The sequence below is a fragment of the Protopterus annectens genome, chromosome 12.part0, assembly GCF_019279795.1.
Source record: "Protopterus annectens isolate FY-2018-M chromosome 12.part0, PAN1.0, whole genome shotgun sequence".
Taxonomy (NCBI): Eukaryota; Metazoa; Chordata; order Ceratodontiformes; family Protopteridae; genus Protopterus; species Protopterus annectens.
In genome coordinates this window covers 948,160,556-948,177,060 of record NC_056746.1, presented here as the reverse complement: position 1 = coordinate 948,177,060, position 16,505 = coordinate 948,160,556, and the positions used below count along the sequence as shown (strand labels likewise).

The 16,505-nt window shown below is 37.9% G+C and overlaps 1 protein-coding gene across 2 annotated transcripts in view; it reads left to right on the top strand.

Annotated features, from left to right (window-relative positions):
* Positions 1-16,505, top strand: part of LOC122816904 (androgen-dependent TFPI-regulating protein-like) — an 807,251-nt gene that overhangs the window by 468,855 nt on the left and 321,891 nt on the right. For both annotated transcript variants that reach the window (XM_044089981.1, XM_044089980.1), the window contains one exon: positions 13,713-13,864. In XM_044089981.1, the coding sequence (XP_043945916.1) occupies positions 13,713-13,864 (152 nt within the window). The remainder of the gene's footprint in view (positions 1-13,712; positions 13,865-16,505) is intronic.

Below are 16,505 nucleotides of genomic sequence, written 5' to 3'. Positions count from 1 at the left end.
TACTGCAGGTGCTTAGAAAGATACATACCAAAAGAGGTGTTGTACTCATTTATTGGCCTGATGAGGAAAGCGTACAGGGAGGTTATAACTTCTTTTTTTCTGCAGACAATGCCCATACTTATGAGAGTGAGCAATATAGAATGTCGTTCTTACCACTGTGGAGACATGGTGAACAAATGTAAGGTTGCTGTCACTCTGTGTGTCCTGGTCTCTCACCACTGAGTAGGTACTTAGGGTGTTGCTGTTGATATGGTAGTTAGCAAGAACATTGCTCTTACCAAAAGGGATGATACTGCATTTTTTGCATCGAGTTTAAGGTCATGACTTTGGCACCAATCATTTGCTTGAGCAAGACCCTCTTATAGGATGTTGACATCATTTGGAGATTCTATGACTGCTCCCCCTTTGTAGTCATCAGCAGACTTTGTCAGCCACAGACCTTTTGCTTTTGCTGTACTTCGGAGAAATAGATTCCAGACAGTAGAGGTCCCAGGACTGATCCCTGTGGAACACCACTGGTTACAGATCTGCTGTTGGAGGTGGATTTCCCTATTTTAACTATATGTGTTCTATTAGTGAGCCAGTTAGTGACCCATCTAACAATATAACGGTTGATACCTAGCTGGGTAAGTTTGTCAATATTGCCTGAGTGGTTGATAGTGTCAAAAGCCAATTGGCTAAGTCTAGGTAGGCTGTATGCACAGATTTCCACTTTTCCAGGACCTTGGTGACTGTCTCAAAGAAGTCTACCAGGTTTAACAGGGATGATCTCCCTTTGACAAATTGAAACAGAGTAGGGTCAAGTGTTTGGAGATTACTTATGTCTTTGTTGATGAGGTTCATGATGATTTGCTCCATGACCTTGCAGATAAGGCTAGTTAGAAGGCTAATAGGTCTGTAGTTCCCCCCGGTCAGTGGAAGCACCACCTTTGTGCAAGGGAATAATGGTGTCCATTTTCCATTCAGCTAGGACGAAGCCGTTGCTTAGACTATGATTGAAAAGAGTACCCAATGGTGTTCCTAATTTTTGTTGGAGTACATGTAGGACGCAGCCTGAGATGTCATTAGGTCCCACAGATCCTGTGTTTTTGGCCTTAGAGAGGGTGTTTACAAGAGATACAAAGTAGGGGACAGGTGGTAGGGATTTCATGGGGTACATGTGGCAGAGACAGGGGAGGGAAGTTTTCACAGAATATGTCGGTCAACAGGTTAGCTATGTCCACAGGCTCAGTGTATGTGGTATCATTAATTACCAGTTCGGCACAAATCTGGACCTTTCCTTTTAGGTTACGAATGCAACTAAAGAATACCTTATGGTTGTCCCTAGTTGAGAAAACTAATTTGAATTTGTAGTTTGTTTTGGAGAACTTCACAAGAAGTCTTACTTGTTTGTTTAAGCTGAGGAGGGAGCGTTTCTAGTTTAGGCCTTGTGCCCTCTTATTCTTAGACAGCAATTTCTTGCTCTTATTGTAAAGCCTGTTAATGGCAGTTGTCCACCAGGCAGGTTTGCTCTTCCTTGAGGAGCTTGTTTGGTCCTGTCAGGTGCAGCCAAGTCAATGCAGTTATAGAGGTGTTTGTATAAAGCATTGGTGTAGAACTCTGTATAGTTGCCAGCTCCATCTGAGGGGGGTGGTGTAGTGAAGCTATTTATACCTCTTTGGAGAAGTTTGTTAGTTTAGTTGCTGCTGGGGGGGATCAGTAGGGTTACCACCTGTCCCTCTTTGGGCAGTTGTGTCCTGCAAAAAAACTCATAAATGGCAAATGTCCTGACATTTTAAGAAAAAATATATTTCTTAAGTTTTCTTTAATAGTTGCATAAAACAGTCATTTTGCATCTAAAACCCATATATTATATGAAAAAGCATAAGAAACACAAATGCTACAAAACTAAGCTTTTATTTTGGCTAAAAAGTGAAATTCTGTCCTTTGCACTGGCCATGGGTATGTTTTGTCCTGCAAAATCTCACATTTCTACAAAAAATGTCCCACTTTAGGCATTTGAAAAGGTGGCAACCCTAGGGATCAGGTGTGATAGTTCGAATGAGACTGATCTGTGGTCATATCTCACCAGGGAAGACCTCACAGTGGGAGAAGGTACAGCGATCCCCCATGTTCGTAAGCACCAGATCCAGGATGTTGGCACCCCTTGTGGGGGTGTCAGCCAGCTGGTGAAGGGCATTGGAGTTAAAGTCGAGGAACCTTTAGGCAAGTGAGTTTGAGCACGAGTAATTTACCCATTCCGTGGATGGGTAGTTAAAGTCACTCAAAACCGTGGTGTTCAGATTATCTTGATAGACTCAAGTAGCTCTAAATAGGCAGAGTGGGTGTCCTGATTCTTGGAGGGGCTCCTGTAGCTGGCAATGACTTGAGTAGGTTTCCTTCCAACAGTTAATTGCACCTGAAGTATCTCCAGGGAATCATACTGTTTAACCAATCTGGAAGTGTATTTATCTTTAATGAATATTGATACGCCACCTCCTTTAGTTTTCACACCTTCAGTTTGTGGTCTGAACATATAGAAGGAGATGTAACCCAGAATGGATGGGATGCTCTCCACATCCTTGAACAGATCTCTGTGACTGCACAAATGTCTGCAACTTCCAAGGTGAGGACTGCTTCCAGTGAGTGCAATTTCATTTTAAGACTCCTGGAGTTTAGAAGCATAACCTTGAGGTTGTTTTTAGATGGAGTTTTTACATCAGGAATTTTGTCCCTGAAACACTGCCTACAAAAAAAGCACTCTGGGGGTGGTAAGAGCCTTAGCCAGTAGCCGAAATCCCAGGGGTGAGAGATGAAGACCATCCCTGGCAAAGCATCTTGGTCCATTGATCATGTCATCCCAGGCTGACAGGTACTGAATCCCCTTAAAATGACACCAGAAACTAAGCCAATTGTTGAAGTCAATCATTTTCTGTTTGTAGTGAGGTATCATCCTAGGTGAAGGTAAAATGTTGCTTAAGGCTAGGGACATATCTGCCTGAGACACATAATCCAAGAGCTCCGTCATGTCTCTCTTCATATAGTCCAGAGAGGTACGTCTCAAGTTGTTCACACCAACATGGACTATGATAGAGTCATAACAGTACCTGTTGTTGAGAGACTTGAGTGCATGTGTGATATGGCAGATCCTAGCACCTGACATACAGCTGATCGTGACCTTTTCCTTATCCAGCCTGGTGACAGGGACTTGTGTGTGTCTCACATGGGAATTACCTATGATTAATATGTTTGGTTTTGTATTTTGCCTTAAGGGCTTGACAGGTGAGATACTAGTGCGTTAGCTATTATGTGTATTTTGTTCTGCAGAGGAAGCATTATGTGTAGCATGTTTGTGTTTGTGTTTAGGAGGTCTCTGGTGTTTAGGTATATTTCTGGTGAGGACCTCCACATATGAAGGTATGTGTGATGTGTGTTTGGGTGGAGTAGGAGGTGAGGTATGCATGCTGACAACCCATTCATTGTCAGATTTACTGACTGGTGTGTGACAGAGCATGGATTCAAGGTTCTTAATATAGTTGCATCTCTTACATGTTGAGTTGGTGTGGACTAGGAGTAGAGGGATCTCAGTGAACAACAGCCAGTTCCTACACTGCCTCAGGATTCCCTTGTCTCAAGCTGGCTGGAGAAACTGTGGGAAATTATCCGTCCATGGTGTTAGGTAAATTTTTATGGTCAGGAAAAGAGGTCGCACTTAGGAATGGCTAGTGGGTGAAAGGTGTGTTAGTACCTCTGAGGCTAGGCTTAGCTTTCCACCTGACAGTAGAGCAGGGCCATGAAAAACATCTGGAGGACCACAGGCAAAGTGCTAAGGGAAAATTTAACAAGCGAAATGTTTACATCTATAACCACCAACGGTAACCACCACTAAGCAGCAGTGCATGATGGTGTGCTACACACAAACACGCTCAAACGTGGGGCTTAAATAAAACAAGAAATAACTCTTTTAACTGAAACTAGCTATTAAGGATACTGTCTGAGTTTTACTCCAATCATCCTCGACTAGATGTGACTCAGACAGCACTCTCCTCCCACAAGGGTGAAGAAGGGCCTTCACCAACAAAGATGACTTGAATTTAAAGCTTAGAAGTTACAAAACAGACCCAGAAACAGCAAACCTTGAACTGCGCTATGCTACAGCTGAACTAGTACAGTATACAATAAGATATGGCAAAAAATATTTCAGACAATTCAAACAGACAGTAGAATGCAAATACAAATTAAAAGTGCAATATAAGAACAAAGACAGGCACTTATAGTTAGTTGGCAGCAACAGATGCCTCAGATCTTTCAGTATCTCAGTGAAGAGCTGGTTTTAATGCTCAAGTGATACCAAACAGTCTAGCTTCAGCAAGTCTGAATCTGGCTTATGCTATAAAATGGAGAGGTACTAGAAATTCAGAGTACATAAAATCACAGTCACAACAGAAAAAACAGTTTAAATAAAGCAGCAATCCAGAAGGGTGAAGAACACACTCTCTCACCACAAGAGTCTAGACCACAAACCCTTCTAATGTAAAACAGCTGGTTTTGGAGCCCAAGTGCTTAAGTCAGAACTAAGACACTTAAGAATAACAGATACAGTAGACCTTCAACAAGCAATTCCAGCTGTATTACCCTAAATTACCTTAAAACGTGTTCCACATGGATTAAGACTAGCAACATTTCCTAGTAATGTTAATTACGGGTCTGAAATGTTTGAAAGTATTGTAGAAGTATTAAATAATTATGGCATTGAAATTATGCGAATTATTCTTGCTGATAATGAGAATTGGATGGGTGTTATGCTAAATGAAATAAGTGAATTGAATAAAGAAATTCAGGATGATTTATTGTTTACTATTAATGAGCATAAAGATAAGTATTTTCATGTGTTTTATGATGTGGATAAACTTATGGTTAAAAAACAGCAAAGAAAGCAAACAAAATTGAAAAGAGATGAAAGAGAGTATAAGGATGGGTATGCTTATTCCATGATTTTGCTCAAAAATAATAGAGGCCCAAACAGGGAAAGGAATATGGGGAATAGTAGTGGAAATAAAGATGATAATTTGGAGAATGCCCCTTTAGAGAAACTTCCCGTGAGAAGATCCCCTAGAACTCAGAATATGGATGTACTACCATCATATGCTCAAGTAACCCGCAGGGGAAAACCCAACAATCACAATTATTACAGGGGACAGGGCAAAAAGGGAACAGTGATACTATGGATAGGAGAGGCAGGCCTGGGGATGGTTCTGAGATTGGGATTGAAGGAAATATTTACACATACAAAGGGTTTCATATTTTTAACTATACTGATATCCCCTTACAGGTCACTCATTTTGAACTTTCTGAAGAAGGATTCAATTTTGTCCCTGCTAGGAAGGGGAAGTACAGTAAGACTTTATTGGATATTAAAATGTTTAGGAGGAATTTGAATCTAAAAGAAATGTTTTTTGAGTGTGGAAATGTTAATTCTCTTAGAAGATTACATAGGAAAAGTATTATTAATCCCCCCCCCCTCCACCCAGTTATTAGCAATTTTAGTGCTGTGGTAGAAAATGAAGTGAAAGTATTGTTTAATACTAGAAGATGGTATAAAAACAATTTAACCGAGCAAGAGATGATTCTACAGACCTTGGTTGCTGACCCTGGAATACGGGTTATGAAACCTGATAAGGGGGGGTGGGGTTGTAATAATGGAACTATGGAATTATAGTGGTAAGATGTTAGAACTGTTAAATACTGATGGTAGATATTCCCGGGTATCACGAGGTGAAATAGAGGTGGCATATAAGCAAATTGATTGGGTCTTGGGGGATAATTTATTGCAGGGTGCCATTGAGCACGATTTATATAATTTCTTTATGGTAACAAAAACTATAATTCCGACAATTTTTGGTATACCCAAGACCCATAAAAATGCCAATGATCCTCCTTTAAGTCCCATAGTGGCCTCAGGTGGATCAAATACCCAGCCCCTGGGGGTCTTTGTTAGACGTTCAGTTGAAACCATTTTATGAGCTATATGATTACATTCTAATTGATTCATGGGATTTTTTGACTAAAATTAGTAATATATAATATATGATGATAATCTGTATTTTGTCACGATAGATGTAATAGATTTGTTTTCTGTTATACCCAGACTTGGGGTTGATGTGGTTTGACGAGATGCTTATCGAAATGGGGTTCCTGACAGCTATGGACCTCAGATTAGTTATTAAAAATATGGAAATAATATTAAGAATAATTTCTTATTTTTTCAGGGGGAATACTACAGGCAAAAAGAGGGTGTGGCCATGGGGTCATCTTGTGCCCCCGTGTTTGCCAATATTATTATGTTATATTGGGAGTTATATCACGTGTTCACCTCTGAATATTAGCAGTACATCCAGGGATATTTCCGTTTTTTGAATGATGTGTTGATGGTGTGGAAAGGACCATTTGAAATTATTTCTCAATTTATTAATTATATAGGGTCCACCACAGATTTTTTGAAATTCCCACATCATGTTGGGGAGACTGAAATTGAGTATCTAGATGTGCAGATATCCAAGGACCCCATTAATCAAAGGTTTGTATCTAGAATATTTCGTAAAAAATATTTTTCCAACACTTATTTACATTACGAGAGTAACCAGCCACAGCACCAGAAAAAGAGTATTATTAAAAGTCAGATGGTGTGTGCAGCCCGCATTACATCCCAAAGAGTAGGTTTTGTAGAAGAACTAGAATTTATTAGTAGGCTATTTGAAAAGAGGAAATATCCTGTTACATTAATTGAGTCTACAAAGAATAAGATTATACAGGGGTGGGGTACCAAGTATGTCCCTTTGTTAAATCAAGTTAATAGAGTGGTACATGGTGAGCAAGGAGAGGAAAATATACTGACCCAACATAATAACAATAATAAAAATAATATTAATGTTGGTCAAGGAGGACATTATTTTGTGGTAAGATATAATCAAGATACTAAAAAGATAAAACAAATTATGTTTAAAGATAGGATTATTTTTTAAATTATGCCATATAGCTTGAAAGTATTTAATTTATCCCTGAAATGTAGTTATAGAAGGGAGGCTAACTTGAAAAATGTTTGAAAAAGGTACAGGAAAAACTACCACTATAGAGGGGGCAAGAAGGAATACCTATGCATGTGGACAGTGTTCACAATGTGGATGGGTGGCAAATAAGAGTGAACTAATTATTCCTAGTCTTAATAATAATAAAAAGATAATAGGAACAGGTTTTTATAATTGTCAGACTAGAGGGGTAATATACCTTGCATACTGTCAACTATGCTTCTCATATTATATTGGTAAGACGGAAAGAAGTCTGAAACACAGGATGTATGAACATGGTTATGATGTAGGGAAGAAAAAGGATACCAATGCCCTTTATAGACACAGCATGGAGTGTCATCAGGCTGTGTTTAAATTGTGGGTGATTGAACAAGTGAGACCATCGGACAGGGGAGGTGACTGGGAAACTCATTTAGCATTTCGTGAATTGATATGGCAACTGCAGTTTAGATGCATGCAGACAGTGTGTGTGAGAAATCGAGAGAGTGAGAACAATCTTGCATGAGTGAATGTGTTTCTGAATGCAGAAGAGACAGTGTGTGGGCAGTCTTGTGTGGGTGAATGTGTAGTCTCATTCCTTTTATTTTAAAACTGTCACAAAGCCAGTACATACACAGCTGCCATACCTCTCAACCTCTCAGTGCAAGAAATGTAGACAAAGCCAAAAAATGGGGGACAAAGGCCCAAAAATAGGGACAGAATTTAAATATTGCTCCTATAATCTTAGAAAGTTGCTAGGATAATATGTTTTGCATAATTATGTAGTCTTTGAAGGATATAAAGTCTGAAACTAAAATCTCTATCATTATTTAACGTTATTTAGTGACTTGAATCTTGAATAATTTGCCAGGAAACCACAAATGTTATGAGGCAAAAATCTGGACATTTTCTGTGAAAATCTGTACAGTTGAGAGGTATGACAGGTGCTTTGTTTCTCTTCCTCTCTATCTGGCAAGAACCCAGATAGCTTTTTCTAGTTATACTGTACATCTCATTAATATGTGAGTGTTTTGTGTAGAATATAATTTGCCAGTTAGACTTTACAAACGACTGAATGACTTCTTCAAGTCAAAGTCAAGGAGCACAAGAGGTACTGCTTAATAACTGAAGTGTTGTATTATAATCAGAAGTTTTCTGTGATGGTAAAGACAAATTTCAATTCATCAACTGTATGACAAATGCTCTATTGCTTGCACTCCTAACATTTATCAACCTGTTTTTCTTCTTTGTTCCTTCAACTTCTCAGCATTTTTTTGTCAGTTTGGCAAAAAATGTTAGTATATTTTATTTTGTGCCACAAGATTTTTGTAATTAGTTTGTGTGTGCCATGAGATGAAAAGGTTGAAAATCATTGGTCTAGAATAGACTCCAGAATATATTTGGTTGCTTTGTAATGGCCAAATGTCATGACCAATAAAAAAGATGCATCTTTATCTTTAGTTCTGATTTCCTACTGCATTCACCTCATTTCATTTAGTGTTACTTGACCAACAGATGCCACACTCAACTTTGGTGCTGAAAGATTACATGATTGTGGACTCTATTCCCGCATCAGGTGCTTGCAATAGTTTTTTCCAGTACCAACACTACAGTGCAGCATAAGTAGGGAGTGGCCTGCCTCCTGATTGCACCATCTTAGATGAGATGTTCAAATGAGGCTCCGTTTGTCTCAGATGATAGTAACGCAAACAGATGTTAAAGATCCTGTGGCACTTATCAAAAAGAGTATGGGAATCACATACATACGCACAACATATGAAATACTAAAATATAAACATCATTTACAAATATATACATCTGTATACAATACTAAAAACTCCTTTACTCAATGCCCACTCCTTTCCCTATAACTATTTCCATATTTTTGAAATCACATCTGAATGTACTTATCCTTTGTTATATACTATCTCTTGGCATCCAGTCAACTAATTATTCCACCCAGTAATAAACAACGCCTTATCAGTTTGAGCACATTTTTCTTTTTCTTCTAACTCATAGAATCTGTACATAATGTTATTCATTCCAATATTGTGAATATCCTCTGTCACCTGCTGTCTAAACATATCTTCCCAAATTAGGCTTATTTTCTCACATTTTAACAAAGCATGCTGTACTGTTTCTTCTTCATTACATGTATAACACAGTATTCCATGCTTTGCATTGTAAACAGTAGCAGCTTTTACAAGCAGCTTATTAATTCTCAGTCTCCATAAAAAGTATTGCCGCATTAGTCTTTTTTTTATATCTGTCCCATCTTTGTGTAATACCTAACTTATATCTTGCTGTAAACTCTTTTAGCAATCTACATAACATGTCTGCATTATTTCCTCATATCACACCTTTCTGTTACAGCCTATTTCTAAAATGTTCCATTTCCATTCCTTTCCCAGTTGTTGTTTGTCTTTTCGGCTTTTCCCGGTTAGGGGTCGCCACAGCGGAACTCCAGTCCACTAATAATACATTCCTTTCCAAGTAAGCATCATAATTTCTTAACAAGATCTTATGCTCTTCTCTTCATGCTTCATCTTTAAAACCGAAATCAAATGCAGAGCATTGTAGTGAACAGTAGGTTTTGAGAGACCCAGGCAGCCCTTACCACCATTATTATATACCACACTTCTTTTTACTACCTTCAGCTTTGACTCATATAATGCAAAATACTTTGAATAGTAAATTATTTTCCAAATCGTCTGGTAACATTTATGCACCCCTAAATTCCCAAGTTTGCCTAACAGAATAGAATATGTACACCTTTTTGAAATGACATTTTAAAAGATTTCCCCTAAGCTACTCTTACCCCCTATCTAATCAAAAATATTTTGTCATTGACTTTTATAATTTAACTTTTACCAAATTTTACACCCAAAGTCATAATCTCTGTTTTGGAAAAATAATACCACCAGCCTTTCCCACTTCACCCAAATCTTTGTGTTTTCTTTATTCAGTTCCAAAGCTAAACCTTCTAAACACCTTTTTTGAATTCTGTTATTAATTAAGTCATCTGGATCTTATTCCTAGCCAGTAAACTCTATTATCTGCAATATGACATTAATATCAACATTTCAGTATCCTACAAGTATAAGCAATTTGCTCTGGCATTTATTACAAAGGCAGATAATGTACCACTTGGCATGCAACCTTGCCTGACCCCTCCTCCCACTGAAATATAATCTGTCAGATAACTATTTAGCAGTATCCTTCTTTGTTTAGTTTTATGCACAGACTTCATAATCTCTTACTGTGCCCCATAACTGTTCATATCCTGCACTATCAATTCCCTTAGGCACATAACGCACCGCCGGTCTACCTTCAAACAATATACTATCCATTATTTCCTTCAGTGAAATTAGGGCTAACCTTTCCCTAGTTTGCATTCCTTTCATGTCATAACTTCCTTCAGCCATAACTTCCTTCACTACCTTCTCAAATCTTTTCTGAAAAACTTTCAGAATTATTTTATTATCTATTTTTTCACCAAATAGCTTTAGTAGACATTTCATTGTATAAAATAAATGAGACAAAACAGTTATTAAAACTTGAAACCATATTTAATAATAGAAACCAGTACAACATACACTCACATCACACCTTTCTTTTACAGCCTATTTGTAAAATGTTCAATTTCTATTCAGTATTTTTCTTTTATCTAACTATCCCATTCTTATCATTCATTTTACAACTTAAACTTCTATAACTTTTCCAATTACGCATCATGATTTTTTAAAAATATCTTATGCTATGCTCTCCATGCTTCATAATCATTAAAATCCAAAACAAATGCAGTGATTGTGAATTATATACGTAAAAGAAAAAGAGCGGTCTCCCATAGGAAGATGTAACTGATCAAAGAAGGCATAAAGATAAGAGGTCCTGTTGAAAGAAAATTTAAATACAGATATTCATACCGATGTCTATATCTATGAGAAGAACACTAAGCTTTGAGGATAAGGTCATTCAAACAGACATTGGGAATAGCCTTTACAAAAAAGGAAACCTGAATTTAGGCAGAGTGTAGTCTTTAGATAAAACACGCTGAGTATTGCCAGTATGTCCATGCGGTGTGAAGTTTGTTGGTATGTCTAAGAGCCCAGATTTCTTAACATAAATTTTGTTAAACCTATATCCTCTCTGTATGAGCCTAGCCTTTAACTTTTTTTCTGATAGGTGGGTGGGATTTTTCCACTTTAAAGAAACATATGCTGTCACTACTACAAATATTTGTAGAAACCACCTTCTCTGTAGGGACGTTTGTATGTTTAGATCCTAGGGGACACCCATTCATAAAGTTAATTTAAAGCAGGGAATATCAAAAAACCTCAAATTTCCTATATTCATGTTGTTAGTACTCCACACATTCTGAAAACTGGTTGGACATTCCCGGAGTTACGCTTATGCTAAGATGAGGGGAGCTACAAGTCAGGCATTGTTTACTCTTCATAGAGTCCTCAGCCATATTCCCCATTGGCACCCATTATCCCTGGAATAAGGGGAACACTGTCGTCTCATAAAAATATGGAACCTGCTTTTTTCTTACCCAAAATGTTCTATGCAGAGTTAACATAATCACACTAGGACTCCATTTTATAACATTTTTCATATTTTTGTAAAATTTCCATTAATGAAAAAAGATTTAAATGTAAAGAAATAAAATAACTTTTCAAAGATGAATAAGTGAGCATATACCATGAGCCCTGAAGGTCATTGGCATCACAGTGGTATCCCTAATAAGATACTTACAAGACACCTGTCAACTGGCTTATCAAGCCAACTTTTAAGTCTGACCATGGGCCAGAAGTTGCTGTGCTGCTTTCTCATGATGGAAACATTTCCTGAGGCGACAGCTGCTGCATGAGGCCTTTTCAACTGTTCTAAGACAGCCAGAATATTATAAAAGTCCATATCTTGAACTTCTGAAACACTTAAGTCACCAAATGTCTCCTCAACAACTCAAGCATTTTGTCTCTTCTCTCACTGCAGTATATCCTCTCAATCACAATTTTCTTCTGGATGTCATATATTCAGCTTTCATTTATCCAAAACATCTTACCACAAAATCACTAATTCATCTGAAGATTCCTGCCGTCACATAAATTCCACAAGAACATCATTATCCACTTGGCTCATCTTCAGTAATTTCAACAGCTACATTACTGAACAGATGGATTTTGCTGATTAACTTCTTCAAAAGCAGTGCTGTCCACCATGATGGCACTACATCTGTTCTCCGAACCACCACTGTGGTAGTCAGTATGAATACCACTTCAGGTCTCCCCTGAAAAAGAAGTCCTTGGTTTGTTGGGACTAACTCAGTCGACAAAGCATGAATGAATAAAAATAAATACATTTCATTTCAACTCTTACTTGTATTCATTTATACAAACATTAACAATTTCTAAAGTGCTGCATATTTAAGCAACTGCATACCTACGAGAGTTGTATATACAGTACAAGGTCTGGAGCAGGTGATATGTTACTTTATTTGAATATTGTATGCACTATTAACTGAAGTGAAAGCACTATATTTGAGAACGTGTTGACATGTTTTTCACACTGGCCAGAGCCGGTGAGTAGTGTGAGGCAAGAAATCCAAAATTCCTTGGCTATTCTCTACTAAGAATATCTAGGCTACATATAGAACATTTTTATTTTAATGTCCTTTCTTAAGTACAGTCTAAGAATAAAAATTTAGCATTGATACAAGCTTTGTGTCCTTAAATTATGGCAGTGTTTTTGAGTAATGGAACAAATGAGAGAACTTGCCATGCACCTCGGGAGGATTTCTGTTTGCAGTCCGTTAAAGCAGTAAGAGCTTTAAGTAGCGTTAACACCATTCATTATAATATTCTTGTCTTCACTCTGTGGTAGTGTTGCTACCTTCCATAGATAATTGTGGAAGCTTTCGAGAAAAGTAAGTTGAAATCCAATTCAGGAGCAAGGAGTCAGATTTAGAAATAAAAAGGTGATGCCTTAGAAATTATGTCAAGAAATATGTTTTAACAAAGATTCAGAGTTATGGAGCATTCTTCTGAAGATTTAGTTCACTTAGAAAACTGAATTTTAAGAATGTTTGGGACAGACAAAAGGTAGATTTAGTGAGAATGAGAAAGAGGTATTTTTACCGTGACAATAATCAAAGTGCCACCTGACAAAAAAAAAATAGCTAGGAGACAGAAAGGTGCCTTAAATGAAACTAAATATACACAACTTCAACTTGATTTTTTTTTTTTTTTTGCTGGACAGACCACCCTCACCCTCACATAGGGAGATTGTACACCTCCAACCTCCTGTATTATTCTAATTTCTAGTTCAAGCACATCCTCAGGGAAAGTATTTGTACTTTTCTTAAGGTAAAACAATCAGTGTCAAGCCTTTCTGAATTTTACATTTTTTTCTTTCATCCTTATCAGTTGGCTTTACTTTACAAGATTTTGTGCAGTCCCCAGTCAAAACTTTTTTAGTTAGGCACATTTGTACTGTTTTATAACTAGGGACAGACAGGACTAGGTTTCAGGCATCCTTATGTACGCTTAGGTTTTGTTTGTGTGTAGTAATGTATCCATTTTCTAAACCATACTTAAAATCACAAATAGAGCTTAACTTGAATGATCTGGATACTCCTTTACTGATAGTGTTCTTTATTTTTTCCAGGGTGTTCTACATTAAATATGCTGCTGACATTTGGGTATATCCTGTCCTAGCACAACTGAGTCATGTTGGAATGGTTGTGTTTTTCAGCCTTTCATTTCTGATATTTGCATATTTGTACTTCCTTGGAGAGATGCTCAGCATGAGATTTTGGGGTGAGTAGCATTCTTTCAACTCCAGAAGAATACTTCTCCAGTAATGTATGAAATATCCTCTTTCAGAGTCCTGTGTTCCAACACCGTGATCTTTTTAGCACTGTACCATGGCAGAAGTATAGCACTCAATGTCTTAATACAAGAAATCTGGACAAAGCCTAAAGTAATGGTGAGCGAAAGGCAGTAAAATAGGGACATATTTTAAATATTGTTTCTATAAAGTTAGAAAGTTGGAAGAGTAACAGTTTTGTGTTAGCATAAATTTTCTGCAAGATATAAAGTCTGAAACTCAAGTGTGTGTCATTACTTATTGTTTCAATTCAGTGATTTGCCAGACCAAAAATATACAATAAAAATATGGACATTATGCAAAAATCTAAACAGTTGAGCGGTTATATGTAGAAGTCTTTGAGCATTATGTTCACTAGAAAACTGATTGCTTTTTTCCACACAGTTACAATGGTTTTGGCTTACATTTGGAAAAAAAATTGAAAAAAATGTTACAGGTAAACAATAGCAAACAGAGTTGAGGTAGTGGGAGCATGGAGTAGGTGAGTAATGCATATCATATGAAGAAAAGTTAGATGAAAACCTCATAATTATTTTCTAAAGTTTTGACATGAAAGATTTGACAAAATAATATGAATAGAATAAATGGATCACTGAAGGTAAGTTCATAGTATCTTTCAGTTACATTTTGGAGGATGTTAAATGAAACTAGAGGGACGAAGAAATGGTGGTGCATTGATCAAGGTTTTGCAAGAGTGCCAGATGGATAAAAGTGAACACTTTTATAATGCATAGAACAACCTAGGGAAGCCTTAAAACAAGAATAGTAGGAATATAGCAACTTGTCTACAATAAGAATGAAAACTGTGAAAGCATATGCAGTTATGTGTTACCACATTTGATGTACCTATATATTTTAGTGTAAAATATATGTTTCTACAGTTCAAAATGGAGGAAAAAGGTGCCAAAACGTAACAAACCAAACAAAAGAAGTAAGCACCTGGATAGCCGTTCAACCCAATCAAAATTTATTTGAAACACAGCAAACACATAAACACTGAAACACCAGTACACGGTACGTTTTCGTCCATGACTTCCTCAGAACAATGGCAAGTTTGCAAATTCAACAGTGATCATGGACATCATTATTTATGAGGGCAAAATGATGGACATCTTGTTATATGAAAATAAGTACATTAGGGTGTCCAAGAACGAGATTAACATTGCGTATAAAAAAATATCAAGAACAAGATTAACATTGCGTATAAAAAATCTATTTGGCACTAAATGTTTTAGTTTTGGAAGGTTTTATCGATATTGAAACCTTCGATTTTTTACACAATAAAGAGCCCAGGGTGCCCTCAATATTTGGGATCCCTAAGGTTCACAGAGATATTGACAACCCTCCCCTAAGACCTATAGTAGCAGCAGTAGAATCTGTTACAGCTCCGCTGGCTAAATTTGTGGATGTTGGTTTAAAAAATACATCTATGGAAGCAACTGATGATGTGAGAGTGTTCGATCTCGCTGTTTGTTCTTACACCTGGGTTCGGAGCCGATCCTCGGCTCCGTGTCGGCCGCTTGCAAGCTCTGCATCGAGAAGAAGCTCGAGACCAACCTAACTCCCACAATCCCCCTCTGCCTTAACCTCAGATCTAGTTTGCCGCTGCAGCGTTCGCATCAGTTTGATGAGCTCGAGCAACCTTAAGCTAAGATTTATATTTTTTCTTATATTTCTTAAGAATTTTTCTTCAAATTATTATCTAAGTGACCGTGTGTGTGTGTGTTTATAGTGTTTCGAGGAATCCTCGGTTCCATTTAAAGTTATTTAAACTTTATTAGAGTTTTCCCTCGGGGCCTAACCCCACTAAAGTTACTGGATTGGACATCCCTTTTACTGGATTGACTACTGGATTGACTTTTTTACCAGATTTGACTAAATTTACTGGATTAGACATACCTACTGGACTTGACTTTTATTAAGTTTAACCTTGTTACTTTAATAAGATGTCTGAGAAAGCTAAGTCTGGCTTTAAACGTTGCCAATGTGGGCAAAAGATGTCAGTGACTGATAACCATAGTTCCTGCGTCTACTGTCTTGGCCCTCTCCATCTGCAAGAAGACTGTTCAATTTGTCATTCTTTCAGTGGAAGGGTCATGACAGATAGGCGCAGGAAACTTATGGATAGGGGTCTTTTAAAACCTACCTTTCAAGAGGCTCTGGATGCATCAGACCAGGCATCCAAATCCTCGAAGGAATCGAAGACGTCGGAGCCCAGGTCATCGGCTCCGAGCTCTTCAGTTAAAGTTCGATCACCGGTTCCACAGACTTCGGGGCTGAGTGTTGAACTTTTGTCAGTATCCGAGCCTCGAGTCTTGGAACCGGTGACGGAGCTCCCTCCACCGACACTGTTGAGGTCGGCTCCGTCTTCGATTCCTTCGACCCGCTCTTCCAGACCCCTCTCCGACACCGATGTAGACCGCGTGGTGCAGAAACTAATGGAGAATACGGCCTTATCCAAACTCATCTCTGTCTCCTCCCAGTTGGTGTCGAGACTCGAAGGCCTACCCTTATCTCCATCTGTTCCTCCTCCGAAACCTATCCAGTCTTCGGAGCCGGAAGAGGCTGATC